The sequence below is a fragment of the Cololabis saira genome, chromosome 5 (genome assembly GCF_033807715.1).
Source record: "Cololabis saira isolate AMF1-May2022 chromosome 5, fColSai1.1, whole genome shotgun sequence".
In the NCBI taxonomy this organism is placed as follows: Eukaryota; Metazoa; Chordata; class Actinopteri; order Beloniformes; family Belonidae; genus Cololabis; species Cololabis saira.
The window spans coordinates 14,547,534-14,572,694 of NC_084591.1; the positions used below are offsets into that span (position 1 = coordinate 14,547,534).

At 43.2% G+C, this 25,161-nt stretch overlaps 2 protein-coding genes across 3 annotated transcripts in view; one reads left to right on the forward strand and one right to left on the reverse strand.

Annotated features, from left to right (window-relative positions):
• The first annotated feature begins 1,923 nt into the window (after window positions 1–1,923).
• Window positions 1,924–14,645, forward strand: LOC133443777 (ETS domain-containing protein Elk-3-like). Its single transcript, XM_061720994.1, has 5 exons — window positions 1,924–2,237; window positions 8,773–8,981; window positions 10,725–11,510; window positions 13,024–13,146; window positions 13,862–14,645. The coding sequence occupies exons 2-5, from the start codon at window positions 8,775–8,777 to the stop codon at window positions 13,958–13,960; spliced, it is 1,215 nt and encodes a 404-aa protein (XP_061576978.1). The 5' UTR covers window positions 1,924–2,237; window positions 8,773–8,774; the 3' UTR covers window positions 13,961–14,645.
• A 34-nt stretch (window positions 14,646–14,679) lies between these two features.
• LOC133443776 (cyclin-dependent kinase 17-like) overlaps window positions 14,680–25,161 on the reverse strand; it is a 58,398-nt gene continuing 47,916 nt past the window's right edge. The window contains exons 10-18 of one of the 2 annotated variants that reach the window (XM_061720992.1): window positions 24,527–24,650; window positions 24,296–24,416; window positions 21,972–22,069; window positions 21,698–21,803; window positions 21,520–21,570; window positions 21,214–21,256; window positions 20,374–20,464; window positions 20,195–20,272; window positions 14,680–15,876 (exon numbers count right to left, since the gene is read on the reverse strand). In XM_061720992.1, the coding sequence (XP_061576976.1) occupies window positions 15,839–15,876; window positions 20,195–20,272; window positions 20,374–20,464; window positions 21,214–21,256; window positions 21,520–21,570; window positions 21,698–21,803; window positions 21,972–22,069; window positions 24,296–24,416; window positions 24,527–24,650 (750 nt within the window). In that variant the 3' untranslated portion in view covers window positions 14,680–15,838. The remainder of the gene's footprint in view (window positions 15,877–20,194; window positions 20,273–20,373; window positions 20,465–21,213; window positions 21,257–21,519; window positions 21,571–21,697; window positions 21,804–21,971; window positions 22,070–24,295; window positions 24,417–24,526; window positions 24,651–25,161) is intronic. The other variant, XM_061720993.1, reaches the window with a different exon arrangement.

Sequence of the window (25,161 nt, forward strand, 5' to 3'; positions counted from 1 at the left end):
ATGGATGGATGGATGGATGATCGATGGATGGATGGATGGATGGATGGATGATGGATGGATGGATGGATGGATGGATGATCGATGGATGGATGGATGGATGGATGGATGATGGATGATGGATGGATGGATGGATGGATGAATGATGGATGGATGATGGATGGATGGATGATCGATGGATGGATGGATGATGGATGGTTGGATGGATGGATGGATGATGGATGGATGGATGGATGGATGGATGGATGATGGATGGATGGATGATGGATGGATGGATGGATGGATGGATGGATGGATGGATGATGGATGGATGGATGGATGATGGATGGATGATGGATGGATGGATGAATGATGGATGGATGATGGATGGATGGATGGATGATGGATGGATGGATGGATGGATGGATGGATGATCGATGGATGGATGAATGATGGATGGATGATGGATGGTTGGATGGATGGATGGATGGATGATGGATGGATGGATGATGGATGGATGGATGGATGGATGGATGGATGGATGGATGGATGGATGGATGATGGATGGATGGATGGATGATGGATGATGGATGGATGATCGATGGATGATGGATGGTTGGATGGATGGATGGATGGATGATGGATGGATGATGGATGGATGGATGGATGATGGATGATGGACGGACAGATGGATGGATGGATGGATGATGGATGGATGGATGGATGATGGATGGATGATGGATGGATGGATGGATGATGGATGATGGACGGACAGATGGATGGATGGATGGATGATGGTTGGATGGATGGATGGATGGATGAATTGGACGGACAGATGGATGGATGGATGGATGATGGATGGATGGATGGATGATGGATGGATGATGGATGGTTGGATGGATGGATGGATGGATGATGGATGGATGGATGATGGATGGATGGATGGATGATGGATGATGGATGGATGATGGATGGATGGATGGATGGATGGATGGATGATGGATGGATGGATGAATTGGACGGACGGATGGATGGATGGATGGATGATGGATGATGGATGGATGGATGGATGATGGATGGATGATTGATGGATGGATGGATGGATGGATGGATGATGGATCGATGGATGGATGGATGGATGGATGAATTGGACGGACGGATGGATGGATGGATGATGGATGGATGGATGGATGGATGGATGGATGGATGATGGATCGATGGATGGATGGATGGATGGATGGATGAATTGGACGGATGGATGGATGGATGGATGGATGGATGGATGGATGGATGGATGGATGGATGGATGGATGATGGATGGATGATGGATGGATGGATGGATGATGGATGATGGATGGATGATGGATGGATGGATGGATGGATGGATGGATGGATGGATGAATTGGACGGACGGATGGATGGACGGATGGATGGATGGATGATGGATGGATGATGGATGGATGGATGGATGGATGATGGATGGATGGATGGATGATGGATGGATGATGGATGGATGGATGGATGGATGGATGGATGGATGGATGGATGGATGGATGATGGACGGATGATGGATGATGGACGGATGGATGGATGGATGGATGGATGGATGGATGGATGGATGGATGGATGGATGGATGGATGGATGGATGGATGGATGGATGGATAGATAGATAGATAGATAGATAGATAGATAGATAGATAGATAGATAGATAGATAGATAGATAGATAGATAGATAGATAGATAGATAGATAGATAGATAGATAGATAGATGACTAATCTGATGTATTTCTATTCTGACGTATATATAATAATAATATAATAAATCAAGTGACTCGTAATGAAGGAGTTTGGGGTTAACGACGAGTCCCTGAAGGCACCACCGCGGCCTCGCCGATGCTGGCCGTCCGAGATGAGTTTAGGGCCCGTCGGAATTCCGACGTCCCCGTGTCGCACCGACCGACGCGGAGGAGAGAGCAGGCCCACTGCTGGCCGCCAGCGGGCAGGCAGAGGAGAAGAGGAGGGGAGGAAAAGTGTGTTTACACAGACGGCAAACTGCCTGGGGAATCGTAGGGGAGAGGAAGTCAGCCGGCTCTGTGTCTGCCTGCTCCAACTTCCTGCTCAGAAAAAGAAAAAGCGCAGGATCCTATTTCAGTCCAGCACAACTGTGCAGACCAGAAGCAAGCATGGAAAAACACGGAATCACACAAGACTCACCGTAAAAGTTTCACGGAGGGAACCGAAGCGAGCCCGACATCGAAGGTAACGTAAGAAGTAAACGTGACATCTTTAATGAGAGGTTTTTGGAGACAGTGACATAAAGGCAGGACAGCTGCGTTAACATCCGTCATTGTGTCTGTGCGTGCGGCGGCTGCAAGGCTTTTGCTCTCATCAGAAACTCCTGTTTTGGGGGACAGAGTCAGTGTTTTTAAAGTTTTAATCAACAATAGTACATTGCAGTCGGACGGACACACGGGGCCGTCTTCCGGCCCTGAGCCACATCTTGAAAATGAGTCAGTGGGGCAGAGCGACCATCCGGACATCTGTGCGCAAAAACTCCGCACAGTAACTGGAGCGGATCACAAAGGGGGCAATAAAAGTCAACCTCAGCTGGCTTCGTGGAGGCTCTTTAGAGATGCTTTTTTTGTTGGTTTTTAATTATTTTTTCCCCTACCACCGCTTGGGAACAGGAAAAGAGCAGATTTGGTCACGACTAAGTAATGTCTGCGTACAGCATCTAATCTCATTAAGAGTTTCCGCTCAGCCGACACACTGGACGGCTTTGTGCGCTCCGCGGGGCCGCTGGGGCCGCGCATCCGCGCCGGGGTCCTCATCCCCCGGGCAGACCCTCCACCACGCTCCTGGGGGGATCCTGGAGGGAATTTATATTATATTATATCATATTATATTATATTATATTATATTATATTATATTATATTTAGGGTTGTCCCGATCAGGATTTTTAAAATCCCGATTAATTGAGTTTGAGTATCTGCCGATCCCGATACATTTCCGATACTTTTTCCCGATCAGATTTTGGCAATTCATTAATTTAAAAAAAAAGAGGACTAAAACTTCTTTTATTGTCCATTGGAGAACAACATGGACATATATTTCAACAAAGCTTATCAGCACTGGTGCCACAAAATGTAAAAACATGAAATTGTAAACTAAAACAAAAAGTGCAGAATAGTGCAATAACAAAAATAAATAAATGTAACTTCAAAAGAGGTAGTTGAATGGCATCCAGTCCAACTCACAAACACAAGAAAATTTAAATACTTTTTGCCTTGACCTTAGTGCAACATTCGAAATGGCATTAAATGAATAGCAGCAGCTTAATGCAACGTGAACAGATATAAAATTTGACAATTTAAACATGTAAACCATGTTAGTTTCGCTTACTTCGTCACTTCCGGCCGGTGGCCAGAAGTGACGTTAAATGCAACGATATATAAAACGATTTAATATATATTAAAAACATTAATAACTAGGTATGTCCCGATACTTTACTGGCTGATACCGATGTTTTGAAAATGCCGTGATCGGGCAACACTAATTATATTATATTATATTATATTATATTATATTATATTATATTATATTATATATATTATATTATATTATATTATACCAGTACCAGCTCTACCCAATACCAGTCCGGTGTTGTTCACGTGTGGAAGAGACTGGAAAAAATCAGGTTTAACTTAATGCTGTATAAATAGTTTTTTTGTTTTGTTTTTCATGTCGAAATGCTGGATTCAATTTCGCCCCGAAGCAGCTGAAATGGGCCCCAGCAGGTTCCGGTGACCCTGAGCTGGGATAAGCTGGTATCAGTAAGGGATGGATGGAGTATTTGATTGTTTTGAGGATGGGTTTATGTATCTCTCCTGGTCTTCAGTCCCTACTATCCACAAGAAAAGAAGAAAACAAACAAACAACAACTTAACTTTGGACTCCGATCCTGTCCTCCTCTACTACTACTACTACTTTGCGCTTTCAGGCGTCAATGCCACAGGTCACCCAGGAAGAAACTGTGGACAGCATGTAGCAAACGCTACTAAAGGCTCGTACACGGACGGTTTCTGCAGTCCTGTTAGATCAGAGCATCACGCTGACTTGCATCTGATTATTCCTGGGTATAAAGTCTAGAGTGGGGTGTGTAGACTGTACCATGATGAGACCTCCTGATGATGGATGCCTTTATGGTAAAGAGTACAATTTAAAAAAAATAAGAAAATGACCCCACTGTAGTAGAAACTTTCAATGTGCCAAAAAAATATTTTAAAAAAGCAGCAAAAAGGAGAATGTGGGTCAGGTCAGGGGTGGTTAGAAGAGGCAGGTCCCATTAGTTAATACGTCATTTCACGCTGCCTCTTAATTGGCCGGTCAAGTTTGAGGGATTTTCTGACAAGCAGGACCTTAAGACCTGAAACACTCACAATGTATGAGGTAGATGGATCTATGACTAAAGAAACCGTCTCTATGTTTTTAAGACGGTCATCTGTCGTCCGGCCAAAATCTAGCAGCATCCTACATATGTAACAATTGTCTTTTTCTTTGTTCCCTCTTTCATTTTTTTACAAATGATCAAAAAGGCCAAAGTCAACTCAGTTTGATTCTGATTAACACAAGAGATTTAAGAAAGTAATGACTGAAAAGAAAACATAAGAGCGGCTGAAAAAGAGTCAATCTTGGACAAATTCGTGAAGACGCTTCACCTCCGAACCTGTAGAGGGACCCTACCAAAAAACTTTCTTTTCGCTGTTTTAAACATTACTTTGCTTCCTTTGCAAAATAAATTGTACATGCAGTTTCTCACATATATAGATTTATGGAGTTATTTATTATTAAAACACAGTGTTAAGAAAAAAAATGCAGATACCTTGAAATTAAATGGTTTTCTCCATTAATTTGCCATAAAATGGGATATGAACTTCGGATAAGTTACAGACGAACAATGTGCATTGTCTAATTACTTTATGACGAATTCATACAAAAAGCAGTTAATTTGGAGGAGTTTGCACTTGACAAGTGATGTGGCGAGCATCACACGCGGAATCGAATAGATCATCATGATGGGTTTGTCCCATTATCTGATACATGATCCAGCTATTTAGACAACATCAGCCCTGATATCTGATATTAATATTAGATTAGTCATCACTTTGCACGTATCTAGATCATATAAATGGTCTGAGGTCAGCCTTAACAGAACAGCATGCTGCCTGCAGCATCTTACTAAGGTGAATATTTAAAATCACACATTCCTAACCGTAGATGCTCGGTGGTCCATTAATGGGAAGCTTTACTTTGGCTTTGTTTAAAAGCCAAGGCGAGGTCTGGGCTCCGAACGGGTGAAAGGGTGGAGCTGTGTGAGAGGGGACAATGATGTGATCCTTTGACCCTTTCCCTCTGGGAGTTCTGGGTGGGAAGTGTAGCCGGATCAGGGAAACGCTCCCCTGCTGTGGGATCCCGTCTCCTCGCCATTCGTCCTTGGAAGTAGAATAGGAGGAAGTCCTGACTCTGACAGGTTTGTAGTTTCACATGGCAGATAGAAGAGTGGGGATGGCTTGTATCGGAAATCAGTTCAGCCCTCTCTGGACGGACATGCGAAGGGGTCGGAAAGCAACGCTCTTATCATTTCTCTCTCTCTCTCTGTGTGAGTCACTTGTTGCTCTGCAGATGAGTGAGAAAAGGTTGACTTTTACTTTTTGGTATAATTAAAAGGAAATTTCACCGCACTAAGAACCGGAAACCTGGCAGACATTTGATGAAACGTGACATTTTTAGGCATTGTTATCATGAAGATATTGAGACACAAGTAATTGAAGTACTTGACTTAATTGTGTAGAGCCTGAAGTAAGTGATTAATCTTAATCCATAAAAAAAACGCCACCAGAACTTCAAAGAGTCTACACATGGTGGATTATAAATGTCTCGATGTAAAACACACATAGTCTGAAACCAAAACAGAGAGGATACTCGTCTATGAAAAGTTATATTGTTAAAAAAAAAAAAGTTACACTCCAATTTCTGATTTTCTTCTGAGACCGAGTTGATTCTTTGAGCTATTATTGGCTCTCAGCTCTTAATCAATAATGAACTATAGCAGATGCTGCAGGCTGTGGGCTCTACTAGCCTTATTTTTAGCCTCTCAGCTTTTGTTAGCTTCGTTACGCAGTTTTACAGTGGCTTCAAGCGTTGGCCCGTCTCCATTACCAGGAACTTCTCAACAAGTCCGTGCCTCGGAGCAACTGAGTGCCGGGTGTTGATTGAGAATGCTCTCGGCAGGAATTTGGTCCTCTTGATGTCCCGATCAAGGTCGAATCTTTACTCATTACCACCACCGGTGCGCATGCAGAACCAGCACACGAGCAAAACAGCTATCTCAACTCCTTCTTGTTAATCTTGTTAATCCAGGTTGTTTTCTTTTTGCACCTGCTTGGTTGTTATGTTGCTGTTGCATCAAAACAAAACAATTACGTCCAAATTGAAACTGGCCAAGAATGACTGTGTGGCTACCAGGGATCAGTGGATCCTACCGGGTTCAACACTGCAGTGAGTGAAAGAACCGAGGAGGAAGTTGGCCCTGTAACAGTTTCCACCTCTCAGGTTTTACCAGGGAGCTCCGGCTGGTTTGTTGAATTATCACCCTTGATGAAGTGGCAATACTTGCAGTTCCTTGGATGGCCACTAGAGGCGGGCTCCCTCATGTTGAAGTGTCCATTTCTACAGAAAGGCTAATCATCATCAGAGATGTCAAAAGTATTCACATTCATTACTCAGAAGTATAGATACTAGAGTTTAAAAACACTCCTGTACAAGTTGAAGTATCAACTCAAGTTTTTTACTCAAGTAAAAGTATAAAAGTACTGGTTTCAAAACTACTTAAAGTATAAAAGTAAAAGTAATGTAAGGGGGAAAAAAGCCATTAAGGACAAAAGCCATTGAAAATGAATGTATCTTAGTATAATGCAAATATATTAAAGAACCATATATGTGTACTATTGAGCATTAACATGTGTTTCAGAGAGCAGGAGATATGATGACTAGTTGCCTATAAGTATTGTAATGGTGCAAAAAGTCAAACTTCAGAGGCATGTTATCATTTATCCTAACCTTTATTGGAATGTACATCCAAGTTTAGTTGCAGGAATCTGAGGGAACGGATGTAAGAACAAAACTGGACAAGAACATCTGAAACAACCACAACCAAATTCACTCTATCCAGATGGAGCAATTTAACTGGATAGTTTTCTTTTAAAGGCCGAAATGAAATAGAGTAACGAGGCTGTTTTTAAAATGTAAGGAGTAAAAAGTACAGATAATTGCGTGAAAATGTAAGGAGTAAAAGTAAAAAGTCGTCTGAAAAATAATTACTCCAGTGAAGTATAGATAACCAAAATTTCTACTTAAGTAAGGTAACAAAGTATTTGTACTTCGTTACTTGACACTTCTGATCATCATCTTACAATCTGGTTAAAAATATACCCCAAACCAAAAAAAAACAAACAGTTTTATCTTCCATAGAGAGGTTTTACATCCAGGTGAAATGTATTTGTACCTCTTTAGGGAAAACTACACAAATCCACAAATTCCACCAGGGCCAGACGCTTCGGACTGGGGGCAAAAACTGGCGACCAGCTGCAGTCTGGCAGCTGCCGCCGAGCTGCCGGGCCGGACCGCCGCTCGCTTCAGTCATTCAACTACTGACAAATGGCCACGATAGCTCTAGCAGGACCAAGCCAGTGCTCCCAAAGTCCTTGATTCATCGATTCAGCTCTGGCAGGTAACTTTAGTTGGTGAGAGCTAAAAAGATGGATTGGATTCATCAGGATCGATAGCTGAAAGTGTCGGTATTGATATTGGCCAATAGTGAGAGTGAGGATCATTTGAGCTCAAAGCTGTTTGAACTAGAGCATGACAGATACTGGAAGTTTAGACCTGTGAACATTTTTTAGGGGGAAACCCTTTCCCCCCCCCTCCGCCCAAAAAACTATCTATTAGTTGGTTTTCTATTAACACACTATTAGCGTCTTAATGAAAAAGGGGGGAAAACCTGGTCTTTTACTCTTAAATTACCCCTAAAGCAGATTTTTTGTGTCCTATGTTCTGTAAGATAAGTGTTTATCTTACTACGTATTGGACAACATGACGCAGCGGTCGGGCTGTGGAGTGCAGACACCCCCCACCTCAGCGTTTGAGCTTTGCGTTGGCAGACAGGAGTTTGGAGGCTGCACATTCCTCTATTAAAGGAATAACCCACCCTGGGCCCGTCATACTTCCTGTGGAGAGAGGGCCAGGTTGAACCACAGCATATTTCTGGCTTGAGCTGTTGTTCCTCTTTTTTTGATTTTTTTTTTTTCTCTCCCGCTAGCTGCTGCTGCTGCTGCTGCTGCTGCTGCTGCTGCGTTACACTAAACTCTTTTACACACACTGTTCTATTCATGACCGCCCTACTCTTCCTCACACCACATGTTACTGCTCAAACAGGCTGCTCCCTCTTCAGCCACTAACCTCATTTAGTCTGCCAGCGATAAAAAAGACGTTGGGAGGCTTTAAATTAAGGGGGGGGGGGCGTTTTTTAATACGAGTGAAATGTTGTTTTGCTCGCCGCATCACTCTGACCTGCGGAAGTGACACACATGCAGGTCATCTTGCTGCTTTTTCAACATCAGCTGACCCCTCGCCATTTCTGATCTTCCATTTCTGTCCTTCGGGGGTAAAAATATCCTCACAGGAGGAAGATGTGAGAATAGCCCCGAGTCACGGTTGTCCCTCTGGTCCCTGCAGGTATGGACAGTGCCATCACCCTGTGGCAGTTCCTGCTGCAGCTGCTGCTCGACCAGAGCCACAAGCACCTGATCTGTTGGACGTCCACGGACGGCGAGTTCAAGCTCCTGAAGTCGGAGGAAGTGGCCAAGCTGTGGGGGCTGCGCAAGAACAAGACCAACATGAACTACGACAAGCTGAGCCGGGCGCTGCGCTACTATTACGACAAGGTGAGTCGGCCGCTCACGTCACCGCAGGCCTGAGTCACGACCCACCGGATCCGGAGGTCGGGAAAAAGCAGCATCGTACTATGACAAAATCTTTGCCCTTCCCCTTTTTTGCCCACCATCTTCTGTGATTGACACTTTCACTTCCTCCTTCTCCGACTGTGACGTAGCTCTAGGCCCTGTTTGAAAAAATCGATTCTCATACTAATTCCTAAAAATCGTATGTCTAAAGATCAAATTTTTTTCTTCATCATTACATCACAACTTTTGGTATTTTTTTGTTTATGCCCAAAAAAGGAATGTTTTGTTGGACACAAGAATAACTGATGCCATGTTTTTAGCTTTAAATATGTTTAAACGTATGGAAAAATGAAAGTTTTCAGTTATAATGGCATAAATTGTCTATTTCATTACTTTATATATTGTCTTAGGGTTACATTTGCATAAAATGCTAAAAACCAAATTCTCAAAAATGAAAAACCAAAATAGACCGAAAATGGAAAAAATTAAAATGGAATGTGGGAAAAAATAAAAGCGATTTCATACGGCCTCAGTTTGCTGCCCTGGATCTGTTCATATCAGTCATATAATTCATGCAACAGCTCAAAAAAGTGTTTTAATAACACTAACCCAAATCAATATCAGAATCGGATTGAATCAAATCTTGATAATCGATTGTGAATCTTAATAATCGGAATAGAGGGTATGCATTAACATCACTTTCCCACTGGACCACGACCCCTTACTCGCACTGAGTGGCAAAAATGGCTGCAACTAGTCGGGGAAACTGTGGAGAAGACGGGATAACAGTCGATTATCGGCTTAAATTAAAGGCAGTTGGACTTGACAGTGACCCGTACAGTTACCTGAAGAACCAGTGGTCCATGGATATTAAAATTTGGCCACGAATCGAGTTTCCTGATATTTATATGTACTTAATTTTCTACGCCGGGGAAATGCACGAAGGCATACAAAAGTCTTGACGCTTGGTCCTACTTCAAGGCAGGATTTGTTGGCGAAATTAAAGGGATGAGGACACCGTTTAACGTTAGCTACCCAAGAATCCAACATTACCTGATACAAAATGGGAACCGCAAATCCACGTTTCGGTGCCTGGAATCCATTTGTTTCTGTGAATTGCAGCGATCCATTTGTCTTTCTTAAGCTTATTTTTCGGCAGTCTGTAAAACGATAACTTATTTGTTATTTGCACAACTGTCAACCTCAGTGGAAAAGTCTGCCTGTTACTGTCTACATTGTATTAATTGCACAGTGTATTTGAATTTAATTGTTATGCAGGAAAGGGATATTTGTTTTATTTTATTCAAGAAGCATTTTTATTCTATATATGCAGGCAGTTTATTTTTATTTCATTTGTTTTATACATTTTGATATTGTGTGTGACATTTGGCACGAGGCTTTGTATTAAAACTGACTGTTTTTTTAAGGGTTTGCCTCAGAAAAGAATGAAGCTAACAGAGATGCTATGCTATAATGCTTTGGGGGAAACCCCAATTATGGCACAGAAAAAATATCGATATATATCGAGTATCGCCATTCAGCTAGAAAATATCGAGATATGACTTTTGGTCCATATCGCCCAACCCTAATGCACATTCCCTCTATGGAATCGATTCTTGACATTTGAATCGATCCCCAGCCCTACGTAGCACTCAGGCTAAAAAAAGTGTCAATGTGATCCATCGGGGCAAATTGTTCATCGTTCTTGGTGTTTGTTTGTTACAGAATATCATCAAAAAAGTGATCGGCCAGAAGTTTGTCTACAAGTTTGTGTCCTTCCCTGAGATCCTGAAGATGGACCCCCAGGCGGTGGAGATGGGCTTGGCCTCCGGGAGGTTTCCCCTCCACGAAGGAGAGGCCCACGAGCTGGAGGTGGAGGAGGAGGAAGAGGAGGAGAGCGAGGAGGAGGCCCAGAGGAGAACCCTGGCGGCGCTGGGGGCGCAGCAGTGCCGGAGCGACTACCTGCACTCGGGCCTCTACTCGTCCTTCAGCATCAGCTCCCTGCAGAACCAGCCCGAGCTCCTGCGGGCGCTGCGCGAGCGTCAGGAGGAGCCGCGCTCCGTCATCCGCTTCGGCACCAACGCCAACGAGAGGAGCTCCCCTTCGGTCAAGTCCGAGTCCTACGTCTCCCCGAGGCCCTCCAAACTCCCGTCCCAGTCCCCGTCCCCGTCCTCCCAGTACGCCCAGCCCAGCCGCAGCTGGAGCCCCGTCGACGTGGAGGAGGAGGAGGACGACGACGAGCCGGACTTGGACCAGAGCGCTCAGCCGCTCAACCTGTCCTCGGGGCACCGGGAGCGAGCCCTGCAGCCCGCCGACAAGAGGAGCAGCAGCAGCAGCACCGGCAGCAGCGGTAACCACGGAGACGGACTCCCACCAAAAAACAAAAAACCCAAAGCTCTGGAGATCTCCACCCCGTCCCTGCTGCTGGCGGGCAGCGACATCGGCTCCATCGCCCTCAACAGCCCGGCGCTGCCGTCCGGCTCCCTCACGCCGGCCTTCTTCACGGCGCAGGTGAGCTTGCCCACTTTCGGAGGCACGATGGGTTCAGAAATGACAACATTTCCTTGGTTTCTAGACGTGAGTCAGATGATTTCGTAACTGCTGACTGGTTCATCTAGTTCCTCGAGGTGTTTTCCAGCCTTTATGCCGATCCCATTCTTAGATAGAAGTTACACAATCAGGCGCGACGTTGAAGCGAGTCACTGGGATCTTCTTGTTGCTATGCAACAAGCCATGTGACCCATGTGAGGTGGTTTAATGGTGCGACTGATCTTCTCATACTTTTTAATTTCTAATAGATTGGTGCTTGGGGAACTCAAGACGTGTCCCCACACGTTTCCACACCCTGTCTTGTTTCCAAACCTGAAATCACACTGGATCCTGTCACTCTGCGAACCGCAAAAAAAAAAAAAAAAGAAGTCAACTGAGCCCATTGATAGTCCAGAATCTGGTCCCCTGGTCCCTCTCGGCATGATGTCAGAGCCGCTGAAGCCTCAGAGCCGCAGCAGACGGCTAACCCAGCTTGGCATTCGCTGGTGGAAACACCACTGCAACTTTTTTTTGGAGAAGAGGGGGGGGTCACTTGAGCCAAAAATTCCTCTTTTCAGAGAGAAGGCCGGGATGAAGAAGGTAAACTGATACTGATATGCCATGAAGACCTTTGAACATCATCTAAAACCACACAGCCTGATTAGCTGCTGCTGGTTTCGCCTCGGAATTTAGATTTAAAATATCCAGAAAAGTTACAGTTAAGTCGGCAAATAACGCCCGGACGCTTCATCCTGCATCCAATTTAGAGCTGAATTCGTCCCGCTTGAACAATTTGTGGAATAACCACTAGTGTTTCAATCCTGTATTTTGGTCGTTAATGTGGACACCGTTGCAAAGAGCAGCCGCAGCCGAGCGGTTTAGGCACAAGTTAAGAAAGTTATTATTAGTTCTCCCGGCGTGCGTGTTAATGAGAGCAGAAATGTAAAAATAAGAGGAAAACAAGCGATTTACAGAAATCTGCTTCATCCGAGCTATTAGAGGGAGGGGGAAAGGGCCCTAAGTGATGCCATATGCTCCAGTAATTCCATTAATAATGGGAGCAGGGCTGGGTCCCTCCACAGCAGCACTGGATCGCCTTTCTGAGGTGACACAGGGGAAAGTTAGGGGGGGGGGGGGGGGGGGGGCAGAAATTGATTTCATATGTTTTCTCTCTAGCTGTTCCAAAATGCTCGAGGACCACTGCCTACCTCTCCATCCCCCCACAACCCCCCCCCACCGTCCTCTCATCACCCGTGTGCTCTAGAGGAGAAACCACAGACTTCCTTCCTGCTCCGTTAGTTTGTTTTTCCAAACGCCAGTGCGCATCCATTTACCGTTTCAGCATGTTTGGTATTATTAACGATCCCCTCGGAGCGGGATCCTCCGACCAGCGCCATTCGCTTTCTGTCTCAGAAAACAAAACTGTTATCTTGACTGGTTTTCTTACATCTATATCCCCCTTCCCTCCCTCCCTCCCTCCCTCCGTTCTCGACAGACTCCCTCGGGTTTGCTGCTGGCCCACAGTCCGCTGTTGTCAGGCATCCACTTCTGGAGCAGCCTGAGCCCCGTGGCCCCGCTCAGCCCCGCCCGGCTGCAGGGCCACAACTCCCTCTTCCAGGTAAGACGCACCCACAGGTGCACGGTGACAGAGAAGTGCGTGCGCGGATTTACCAGAAGAGGAAGAGTTGCAGCTTTATTCAAAGTATCATTGTTTACTGGAAGCTGTCAAACAAACACAAAAAAAAAAAAAAAGGAGGAAGTTGCGTGGCTGTGCATGCAGAGTTTAGTTAGTGCTGAAATATGTTGATTTGGAACCAGAATCTTGTTTGGTTTCTTTCTTTTTCTGTTTGTTTGTTCAGCTAAGCAGGCTAAAACAAGTTAAACACACAAGTAGAACATGTTAATTCCGTGCAAAGCAGCAGACGGCAACACGCGGCTTGTGAGACTGGTTGAGACATTGTAAGCAGGTCCTGCAGAGGTGTCCTGTTTCAGCGCTGGTGAGAGGGAGAGGAAATCCTGTGAATACTTCCTGTTTGAGCCCAGGGGAGCCGGTCTGAACAGGGCGGACTGGTTTGAGAGCTGCTCCTCATTTACCAAGCCTCTATCGCCAATAAACCCGATTTTTTGTGCACAAATGATGTTGATTGCCGCGGCTGTTGCGATGTGTTTCGGGGGGGCAACGAGGAAGAGGTGCAAAGAATAAAAAAAATAATAAAAAGAGCAGGAAACCACAGGAGTGACAATGCCGCGGTTCCGCAGCGGAAGGCCGCCGCGTCTCTGCGCCTCTAACCCCCCCCCCGCTAACCTCCCCTCCCTCCGCTCTTCCTCCGCAGTTCCCCAGCCTGATCAACGGACACATGCCGGTGCCGCTGCCAACCCTGGAAGGAACACCCTCCTCCCTGCTCCTGTCGCCCGCCACCCACAAATCCTGATCCAGCGTCTGTGAAAAGCCTCCCACCATCCTCCACCTGCAGCTCAAAGCCCACCCCCGACCCCCCCGACCCCGTCAGCATCATCAATATCATCAGCAGCAGCACTCATAACAAATCCTGCTTCAGGAAATAGACTGGGCCTGTTCTTGTTTTTGTAGCACTTGGGTTTCTCCTGGTGGAAAGCACGTGGTGGAAGCCATATACGCGCCGCCGCGTCTGAGAGACGTCTGTGACGAAAGCGCAGCACGTGCACCACGTGACACGTCCTCGACGGACAGAAGGCCAGCGAGCCAACCAGTCGCTCAAGTCTGTACAGTTTTGTTTTAATCCTGTTTAAAAAATGAAAAAAAAAGACAAAAAAAGATATATTTTTACCTTTTGAAAAAAAAAAAAAAAAAAGTTAATCACAAGGTGAAACAAGTGTTTCTCTCTTGTGGTGTATGTAATGTATGCACTATGCTTCTCTGATACTACCGGCTGTGCCTTCTTGATCTGTTTTGTTTTTAATGTTGTTTTTTTAAAAACCTTTTGATGAAGACGAGATTTCAGATCCGTGAAAACCTTTGTAACAATTGTAATTTGTTTTTTTTTTTTTATACTGGACTTGGCATACAGTATGTGCTCTGAATATGTTTTGTATTGTGAAGAATGTTATTTTCAATAAACGAAGCATCGAATGCTGCAACGCAGCTCCTTCAGACGTCTCCCGGGCCGCAACTTGAAGACAGAACCCTGACCTCTGTTTAAACTTTAGGTTTTAATATTCTTTACTCTGAAAATAAAACTCAAAAATACAGAAAGGGGGCGCCTGCAACAAAATTTCACACAAACAACAGATTATTCACAAATAAAGTTAAAGATCATCATAGAAAACATCTCTTGTAACACTGTTAAATAGACGGCGATTCAGATCAGACTCTCGGGTCGGGTTCAGGTTCGGGTTCAGGGGGGGGTCTTCGTTCAAGCAGACGTGCAAACACAAAGATGGAGGGAACCGGAGGGGAGGGGGGCTAATTTCGGGACGAGCATCTGTAAAGCACCAAGGCAGCACTGCATATTCACCGGGTCGCACTTCTTTGTGGGAGTCCGTGTGTCGGATGTGAGAGGAAAAAGAACAACAAGGCCGGAGGTTGTCGACTTACACTTAAATATTCATGATTTCCCCCCGTAATGCCCTCGTTAATTTTACGTTGCTTTTCCCCCCCCTGCCTGTGTTCGTTGGCTGGGACCGAGAACCGCTGCATCCTGGAATGATATGCCAAGAAGGATGTCTGACGGGAACCCGACTCTTTCCTTTTTGCACAGAGTTTTAGCCTCCAGTCAGGACCAAAGTGATGAGTTATTGATCAGAAATCTTCAGGGTAAACGGTCAGAGTGATTTGTGCAGCTGTGTGTCGCCGTGGCAACAGAGGCGGCACATCCATCCCCCCCGAGCCGCTGCAGAAACGCCCCTCCGTCTGTGCGCTGTACACACATGCAGGGCTTCCAGGTGGCCTTTTATGTATGAAAATGGTAACAATGACTTAGAAAAGAAAAAAAAAAAGCACAAAAAAAATATACCACCACTTCAAAAAAAAGAAATAAAAAAAAAAAGATCTATACACATTGCATGTATTCATTAAAGTGACTGAGCCAGTTAAATTTCTAGACAGTAGTTGGATTCAGCAGCAATTTCTTCTCAATAAATATAGATGTACAGTATATAAACGTCTCTTATTTGAATCAGGTTCAGACCAATCCGGGGGAGGGGGCGGGGCTTTCCCCAGTTCCTGGAAGGAGTGATGGTGATGATCGTGGTCAAGGCCAACATCCATCTCTGGGTTCTGATCAGACCGCAGGACTGTACGGCGAGGAGATGCCAAGTCCAGTCCAAAACCTTTAAAACAGCATGCTTTGTCTTCTGCTCTTTCCGTTACCTGAAAGGAAAAAGAAGCAGCATGATTAAAGAGACGCTTTTCTTATTTATGATTTTTCTTTTGTTTGTTTTACACAAGACACCACTTGACTGAACAGTTAATGAGGTTCTAGGCCTGGAACGACAGGTCAGGTAATGTTACAGCAGTAAACTAGGCGTTTATCCAGCGGCACCCAGAGGCAGGTTCTTCTGGACCAGGGGTCGGCAAACCGCGGCTGTAGAGCCGCATGCGGCTCTTTAGCTTTATTTTTTTCTTTATTTTTTTTACTTTTTTCCCCTTTTTTTCTTCTTTTTTTTCGTTTTTTCTTTTTTCTTCTCTTTTTCCTTTTTTTCTTCTTTTTTCTCTTTTTATATACTTTTTTCTTCTTTTTTTCTTCTTTTCCTTTTTTTCTTCTCTTTTTCATTTTTTTCTCTTTGTTTCTTCCTTTTTCCTTTCCTTTTTTTCTCAACATTTCAACTTTTTTCTCGAAATTTTGACTTTTTTCTCAACATTTCAACTTTTTTCATGAAATTTTGACTATTTCCTTGACATTTAGACTTTTTTCTCAACCTTTTCGACTTTTTTCTCAACATTTTGACTTTTTTCTCAAAGTGCATAATGAAAAACAAAATCTTCCCCCAGTTATAACTAACATAGCTACATGCAGCATGTGTTGTCTTCATTCTAAGGCTTATGCATACAAGACTTTTATTTTTTTGCAGCTCCAGACATATTTGTTTTTTGTGTTTTTGGTCCAATATGGCTCTTTCAACATTTTGGGTTGCCGACCCCTGTTCCGGACCCTTGAAACCAAAGTCAAATCCAGAAGAACCAGACTCATTTAAAGAGAAAAAGAACTAAGATCAAGCTTGGATTAAGCAGGGAATACAACACGATTCCCATTCATCATTTAATTCCACAGTAATCCACGGGTTTCTTCAGGCTGGACTTTAAATATTTCAGGTCATTGTCTCAACTCTGCTGATTCAGTAGGTGCACTGCAGAACTGGGCTTGGGTTCGTCTCGCTGAAATAAACACACTATCAGTGAAAGAGACGGCGTTTGTTGGTCCACAATCAGAATGTGTTCAGTGTCTAGTTATCTTCGGCACCTCGATACCATCCGGCTCTTAAACTGAGCCCCGACAGCAATCCTGATGGTGGATCTCTGTCGTAAAGCGGATAAATCTTCCACGTTTCCTGATCCTTCACCTCACTGGTCGGTTTTCCACTGGAGCCGGGGCCCAGACTAAGTCTCAGATTCTCACTCACATGAATATCTTCTTTAACTTTGAAGGGTGCAGCTTTGAACGCGGCTCACCGATGGTTGTTTTCAGAACTTTTCCTGAGCCCATGCAGTGTTTTTTTTTTTTTTTTTTTTACAAAACAGTCACTTCTATTTTTAAGAGAGTTCTGCCTTAGGACCTAAAGATAATCAATAAAAACACATTTTGATTTTCTTTCTCCTTTGTAAGATTCCCAATGAACCCACCCAGACCTGTGGCATTATTTAAAAGGAAAACCAAGTGTTGTAAAGCCTCTGGCTTTCTGGAAAACTTAGTCCTGTCCAACAAAACCTTTTATTTTTTCAGAGCATAAAACCCGACAGACAGTCACTGAACCGTCATTTCCTCCTGCAGTCGGTCTTGCAGACTAAATGGAGGTGCTGGATCAGAACCTGCTCACACGGCGAGCTGGGACCGGCCCAGTAACAGCAGCGTCGCCCCGCATTACAAATAAAAGTCATTTAAGATCCACGAGTGCTTTCCTTCATGGCTCCCAGGTGAAGTAACTCTGACATTTCTCATCTGGGCTTACAAACACAACCCTGAGGCACAAATGAGGTGCATCATCCCACCGTTATTAGGGTCCTCAAGAGATCCAAGTCATGAAATAAAAACTATTTAAGAGGTTAAATCTTCAGTGTTTGTTATAACAGTTAACTTCAGCCTTGTATCTGTCAGTATCTTTCTAAAAAACAACTTTATCTTGCATTCAAGGAGGTTTGGAAGGTAAAAGTCTTGTGTCTGTCAGGCCTGGATGACACAAATGTAGGATCTGTGTGTGATTCAGAAATCACTGCAGTCAACTGTTTGTGACATCTTACAAAGAATCCAAGCCTTTTTCTTTTTTAAGATAAATTAAACATTAAATTCTAATCAGTGGTGGACAGCAACGGAGTAAATTTACTTGAGTACTGTACTTAAGTACATATCCAGAGGATTTGTACTTTACTTGGGTATTAGATTTCTTTGGTACTTATTACTCTTACTTGAATACATTTCCAAGACAAATATTTTTACTTTTACTCGAGTAAATTTCTAGGAAGGCTGAAAAGTACTCTTTACTTTCAGGTCTGCTCTTTTTTCTTCTTCCCTAAAATGCTATTGGACACAAGCTGTTTTTGTCAAAGGAGGAGACCTATCACAGTGCACGCTCTCCACTGGGATGTACGTAAAGCGGAAATACGTCAAGCCTCCTCAAAACAATACCGCCAAAGTAGCCTGCGTTTGTCAAGACATAGCCGCAACAATTAATTTAGAAAAAATATAGTAATTTACTGATGTGGAAAATAAGAAATTTACTCTTACTCCTACTCTTACTTTTACTTAAAGTAAATTTAAAAGCATTTACTTTTGGATACTTAAGTACCTTTAAAAGCAAGTACTTTTCTACTCTTACTCAAGTAATATTTTGACTGAGCTACTTTTACTTGTAACGGAGTAAATTTTGACCAGTAGTATTTGTACTCTTACTCAAGTACTGGGGTCGAGTACTCTGTCCACCTGTGATTCTAATGAATCACTGAGAACTAATGTTATTAAAAAAGATTGAATTTGAGTTTTCCAATCAGTTTCATGAACATGAGAGGGGAACGCCAGTAACACTCCTCTTCTGAAGTCGTATCGACTGTGAGCTCCATCACATCACTGCCGCTGAAACTGCCGGTCTTGTTGCCAAGCAGCCGGATCAGAGGGCCACGCCACAAAAACACCCGCCTGTCCCTTTCAGTGCTGAGGAAAAGTGTGTGGATTTTAGCGTTTGCTGCGTCAATTTAGTCGAACAGACAAACAGCATGCGTGTGAGCCCGAACACCCAGAACGCCTCGTGTCTTCAAACATCCACTGTGCTGGAGGGGAAACTAGGTGAAAGCCCTCGGTTAGCAGCTGGCTGAAGCTCCTTCTGGCAGCAGGGACTTCAAACGAGCATTTTCAAGTACCTCTTCCTTGACGATGGCGAGCCGCGAAGCCAGTGAAGGAATCCCAAATATTCCCTCCATCACACTTTACAACAGGGACGTTTTTTTTTTTTTTTCTTTCATTGATCCAGAAAGGATTTTCCCAGCAGCAGCTTCCTCATCCCGTTGATCCCCCGACTCCCTCCCTGCTCAATGACTTACGCCAGGCAGACTCATGAACAGACAAGTTTCAGTTTCCATCTTCACCTCATTGAGGATGAGGAGCCACGGCACTGATCCATCTCCATTTATGCTTAAACAGTTTACCATCTTTCCAGCCTGCTTAATCGAATGTCTTCAGAAATCTCCAGATACTTCTTACTAACAGCTCATTTAAATGTGAGTGTCTTATGAATCAAAGTAGCTCTAAACACACCTTCAAACCAGGGTTATAATAGTTTTGAATTTTTCATTTTAGTTTAGTTTTATTTCGTTTTGACTTTTTCTCCTTCAATTCAGTTAGTTTTAATTCGTTTTTAGTGTGGGTTTGCTAGTTTTTATTTGTTTTTATATTTTCAAAAATGCTTAGTTTTAATTTAGTTTTTATTAGTTTTAGTTTTGACGTCACGGACCGTGAGGCGTTAAGGTGCTGTAGCTGGCAGTTGGAGATAAACGGCCAGAGCGGAATAAATTGATCATACCAACAGGCTTATATTGACAGGGACGAAAACGGAGGAAATTATATCTATAATTTCAGTTCGTTTTAGTTAGTTTTCTAAACACGCAATATAGTTTCAGTTAGTTATCATTTTTGTCTTTTAATTTTCGTTTTTATTTAGTTCAGTTAACAAAATTGTTTTTTCAATTTTAGTTTTCGTTATTTCGTTCGTTTTCGTGAACGATAATAACTCTGCTTCAAACTCATTTCACCTGGAGTCCAGATGTGCAGGCTGCTGCTTCCTCCAGCACTGGGAATGTTTAGTGGGTATGTTGAATAAAAGATATGAGCAAATTCTAACAGTTTGTGTTTTATCAGCTTAAACACACTAAAAGAGACTTGAATGAGGTTCAGATCACATTTCATGGCGAATTAAAGCGGAAAACCAGTTCACTCCAAGGGGTTAACACACTTTCATGGTCTCCTGAAGTCTCTGTCCCTCACCTGACTCGGAGTGCGAGGAGTTCCGGTAGCCGGGATCTCTCTGCAGCTGCACCTCCTTCAGTGTAAATATGGATATGCCTGCCGAACACAAGAGTCGTTGAGTGCAACGGAGGTCACCTAACTCTGGCTACAGTTGTATCTAGCGGTGTGTCTGCCTGCATCACAATGCGATTACTCACTCTCTGGCAGCGTGTGCACGCGTGGCCCCAGGCTCCTGAAGTACGGCTGCCTCATCGCTTCATCAGCCGAGATCCTCTTTTTCGATTCATACTGGAATGAAGAAGACGTTTAAGCGAGTTGGCGGCGGACGCACCTTGATGTTTTTTTTTTCTTTCTTTTTTTTGTGATCAAATTTTTATTTCTTTTTTTCCTTTTTCTGAAAAAACAACATGGTGCAAAAAAACACCAATACATAACAACAAAAAATGAATAGATAAATGTAATAACAAAAAAAAACAAATACAAAACAAAAAAAGAAAAACAAAAAAAAAAAAGTAATGCCCATATTATTAAGTATAACAATGCAAAATTAACACATAAATTAAGAGTAAAAATAAATAAATAAATAAATGAAAATAAAATCATAACCCCAGACATTACCCACCCACCCCCTGGATCCTAGCAGCTTTAAATCACATCAATGTGTTTATAATATAACTTTTAACATGGTATACTTAGTTTTCCTTTATCACACTAAGGACATAGAAATTATGTATAATGAATAGTTCACTATATCAAAATCTAAACACGACAGAAACTAAATAATTCCTTTATTTCCAGGCTTATCAAATGCCTTCATACCTGCTGCTGCTTGTTTTTTTTTTTTTGTAATTAATTATGTGTAATTATGTGTATGTAACATTTAGTAGTTGAAAAGCGATAACCATAATAGTCTTTTTCCAAACATAATATTTTGTATGACATAGATTTTTTTCTTTTTTAAATCTAAAAACACGGCCATAACATAGCTCTGCTTTTAGCATGGCCTGGCAGTTCCTGGCAGACGGGGCGCAACTCACTTTTAGGAATGACGTCAGCAGCTCGATTCCATCGGTATCCAGCCTGCGCGGAGGGGGGTGGAGAGTGGAGACGGAGAGGGAGAGAGAGAGAAGAGGGGAGGGGAGCGGGGTCAGTAAGGTAAGGTGACTCACAGATGCTGCCGGGTGCAAGGGAAGGAAACCGAGCCAAACAGACTCAACTATTCCACAGGATTTCCTTACAGGAAGTGACAGAGAGCACACACTCCTAACCAAACAACTCAGTAAAACTAACGTCTGGCTCTACGAGCTCACAAGCCTCTACATATGAGCGTGCGTCTTATATACCTGGGTCTCATGAGAAATATTTGCTCACTCCCATCTCCAATGATAAGTGGACTAGTAAAAGAGGTAGGGGGGGGGGGTTGGTAAGTCAGAGACTGCAACTCTGAAATAATCAGCTGTAACACCGTTAATATGGTGGAAAGTGAAACTGTGTATAAAAAGAAGTGCGTGTACGTCCTACCTGGGTGCGTGATTGATCAGGGCCTGCGCCTTGTACTTTGGGAATTTGTGGGACTTGAACTCGTCGATGGATGAGATTCCCGGCCAGCTGTCTTCTGTCGGAGTTCCTGTGGAGAGACGTTCAAACGGCCCCCGTCAGAGTCGGGCTCCGCTGTGCCAGCTGGAGGGGGTTTTCATGGAGGGTGGGGGGGGGGGTTTACATGCCAGGGCTAATGGGATTATAGACCCGCGTTAAAGGTTCCAGTGATTCCCTGTCAGCAGGGGGCAGCACTGACCTAACAGCCGGAAGATGAGGTGCAGCTCGTCCTCCACCGTGGAGCCGGGGAACAGGGGCCGGCCGGCAGCCATCTCGTAGAATATACAGCCCACACCCCTGAGGGACAGGAGGGCGGAGGTCAGGAGGGTCAGGAGGGTCATGAAGGTCTGACACAGGTCAGTCGCTCAGTTACACAGGTACTCTAAACCAGTGTCTCCCAACCTGGGGTCCGGGCCCCCCTGGGGGGGCGCCAGAGATCTCTGGGGGGGCGCAAAACTTTGTCTGCTTTGAGGATATGCAGTTGTACAAATAATATTTGCGCATGTTAAATAATTAAAAAAAAAAAAAATCATAAAAACACACCTAATGGAATACTGTAATCCAAGTCTGTATAAACCTACTTACCGTAGTATTTTAAAATGACCAAAATATATATCTAAATTATTTAGCAGGATAAAAACTTAAAAACTTATTATTATATCATTATTGAAAATTTAATCATACAACTCCGACAGGTTGTAAAAGGAAAAATGTTAAACATTTTTGCTCTCATATTAAAAGAGACATTTTTCGGAAATTATTTTATGTCCCTGCAATTATTTTTTGTGGATATTTTATACATTGGTGACACAAAATGAAGGTGAGAAAAACAAAGTCATCTGTATACAGGGTAAACCAAAGAGAAATTTATTAAAAAAACATAATTAATGTTCATTTTTTCGGTTAAAGATTTGTAACGAATCACTTTACTCTTTTGGTGCCAGTATGTACGGGCCGGGGGCCCGGCTTGTCTTAGACACAAGTAGGGGGGGCTCCAGGGAAAAAAGGTTGGGAACCACTGCTCTAAACCACCCTTCACTTTCCCACTTTCCCTCTATCGCTAAATCTGTCTATTACCACCTGAAAAACATGCTAGAATGAAGGGGTTTCTGTCTAAAAAAGACAAGGAAAAACGTATTCATGCATTCATTTTCAATAGGTTGGATCATTGCAATGGCATCTTTACAGGCCTTAAAAAGAAATCTATCAGGCAGCTACAGCTGCTCCAGAACGCTGCCGCCAGAGTCCTTACAAACACCAGGAAACTGGACCACATTACACCCGTCATGAAATCACTACACTGGCTTCCAGTGAGTCAAAGGATAGAGTTTAAAATCTTCCTACTGGTCTACAAAGACCTGAATGGTCTTGGACCAAATTACATGGGCTACGTTTACATGCAGTCAAAATTCGGGTTATTGCTAATATTCCGGTTACTGAAACATTCGGAATATTCCGTTTCCATGCGTGAGCAAACAGGGTTATCCCTGTTTACATGGTGATTAATCATTCAGGATATCTGGATCAAACCAGTGACGCACAGAGAACGTCATGACGCAATTCCCGTCATTTCCGCTTCTTCTTCTGTATCCAAATTCAAAACAAATGCTGCTTCGCGCAACTTTTTGCTCACCTTCTTGTAAATCTCGCTATCCCGGTACTTTCTACCGTCTACAAATGCCAAAATGTTCATATCCTTCATTACATTTATAAAATGATTAGTCTCCTCACTCCAAAAGTGTGACGTGGTCTTGCGTTTCTCCATGTTTATAAGAACTTACTGGGCTTAAAAGACCAAGATTCTTTGTGAACAGAGCATGCACAGAAAAACAAATTCATCTTCCGTTTGACCGGGATATCTCGTTTGGCGTTTACATGACCGAATATTCAGGTTTTAAAAGGAGTAACCCAAGGGGATACTCCAGGTTTTTAAATTGGAGTTATTCAAAGGGGTTATTGGTGTTTACATGGCCGTGCAAAACCGGGTTATTGCCAATATTTGGGTTTTAAAAGGGTTATTGACTGCATGTAAACGCAGTCATGCTGGATCTGTTAGTTCCTATGAAGCTCCCAGACCCCTGAGGTTCATCTGGATCTGGTTTGTTGTGTGTCCCAAGAACCAGAACCAAGCAAGGTGAGGCAGCGTTCAGTTATTCTGCTCCTCACCGGTGGAACAACTTCCTGTAGACCTGAGGTCTGCTCCAACTGTAGATCCTTTAAATCAGGCCTAAAAACATTACTGTTTACTGAAGCGTACTCTTAAATTAAATACTAACCTGCTGTACTCTACTGCCCTTACTTTTTAACAACCTGTGCTTTTTATTATTTTACCTCTTTTTCTATCATTTTATTTGTTATTTACTGTTTAATTGTGTCTTGCTGCTTTTAATGTTGATATAAAGCACTTTGAATTACGCTACACAAATAAACTTGCCTTCCCTGATCAGGACATTTACCAAACGGTCTCAGTTGCTCCACTGAGCAAACATGTTGATGTAAAGAGTAAGAGTTGGGATCTCTCACCACATGTCTATCTGTGTGGAGTACTCGGAGGAGCCCAGCAGCACGTCTGGAGGACGGTACCAGAGCGTCACCACCTCGTTAGAGTACGTCTTTGTGGGCACCGACTTGGCCCTGGCCAGGCCTGAGGAGGACACACACACACACACACACACACACACGCATCATCCAGTTAAAGTAAAAACATTCACCTTCTCAATTACCGTAGACGTGTTTGGGTGGGTCTGATTTTACCAAAGTCAGCTAGTTTGAGCTCTCCTCTGTCGTTGATGAGCAGGTTCTGGGGCTTCAGGTCTCGGTGGAGGACTTTCCGTCTGTGGCAGTAGGCCAAACCTCGCAGAATCTGGAACAAAAAAATCTAGAGAGAGAGAGAGATTTATGAAAAACTCAATTCATATTTATACTTTACTGATATTGTTGCTTTATTACAGAATAAAACCCATTCATGTGAACAAAAGCAATGAATTATAATGTATCATCACTTCAGATTCAGATTCAGACGAATTTATTTATCCCTTTGGGAGGTTCCCTATACAAATCAAACATCCCATTTCATTTTTTTTTTCATTTCATTTAATTATTTATTCAAACAGGTTAAAACAAAAACAAAAAAATAATCAGAATAAATAAAATGTATATACCGAAAAAAACAAAAAAAACAAAAAAACCATAAGCAAAACAAAGCATATTAAAGAGACAAATCTATATGAATGAATGAATGAATTATTTTTATTTATGTGTCATACACCTTTAAGGTGCCCAGCCCATAAGGGCTTACAAGACACAGATACCCTACGCCAGCAAACAAACATCAACTACGTACAAACAAAAACACAAACACAAAATTATAATATCCACTTATACATTAC

Bases quoted from the DNA above. Each gene is read 5' to 3' on its own strand.
- LOC133443777 (XM_061720994.1), top strand. From the start codon at position 8,775: ATGGACAGTGCCATCACCCTGTGGCAGTTCCTGCTGCAGCTGCTGCTC. The intron at 8,982-10,724 runs GTGAGTCGGCCG...TGTTTGTTACAG, and splicing joins TGCGCTACTATTACGACAAG to AATATCATCAAAAAAGTGAT. The intron at 13,147-13,861 runs GTAAGACGCACC...CTTCCTCCGCAG, and splicing joins GCCACAACTCCCTCTTCCAG to TTCCCCAGCCTGATCAACGG.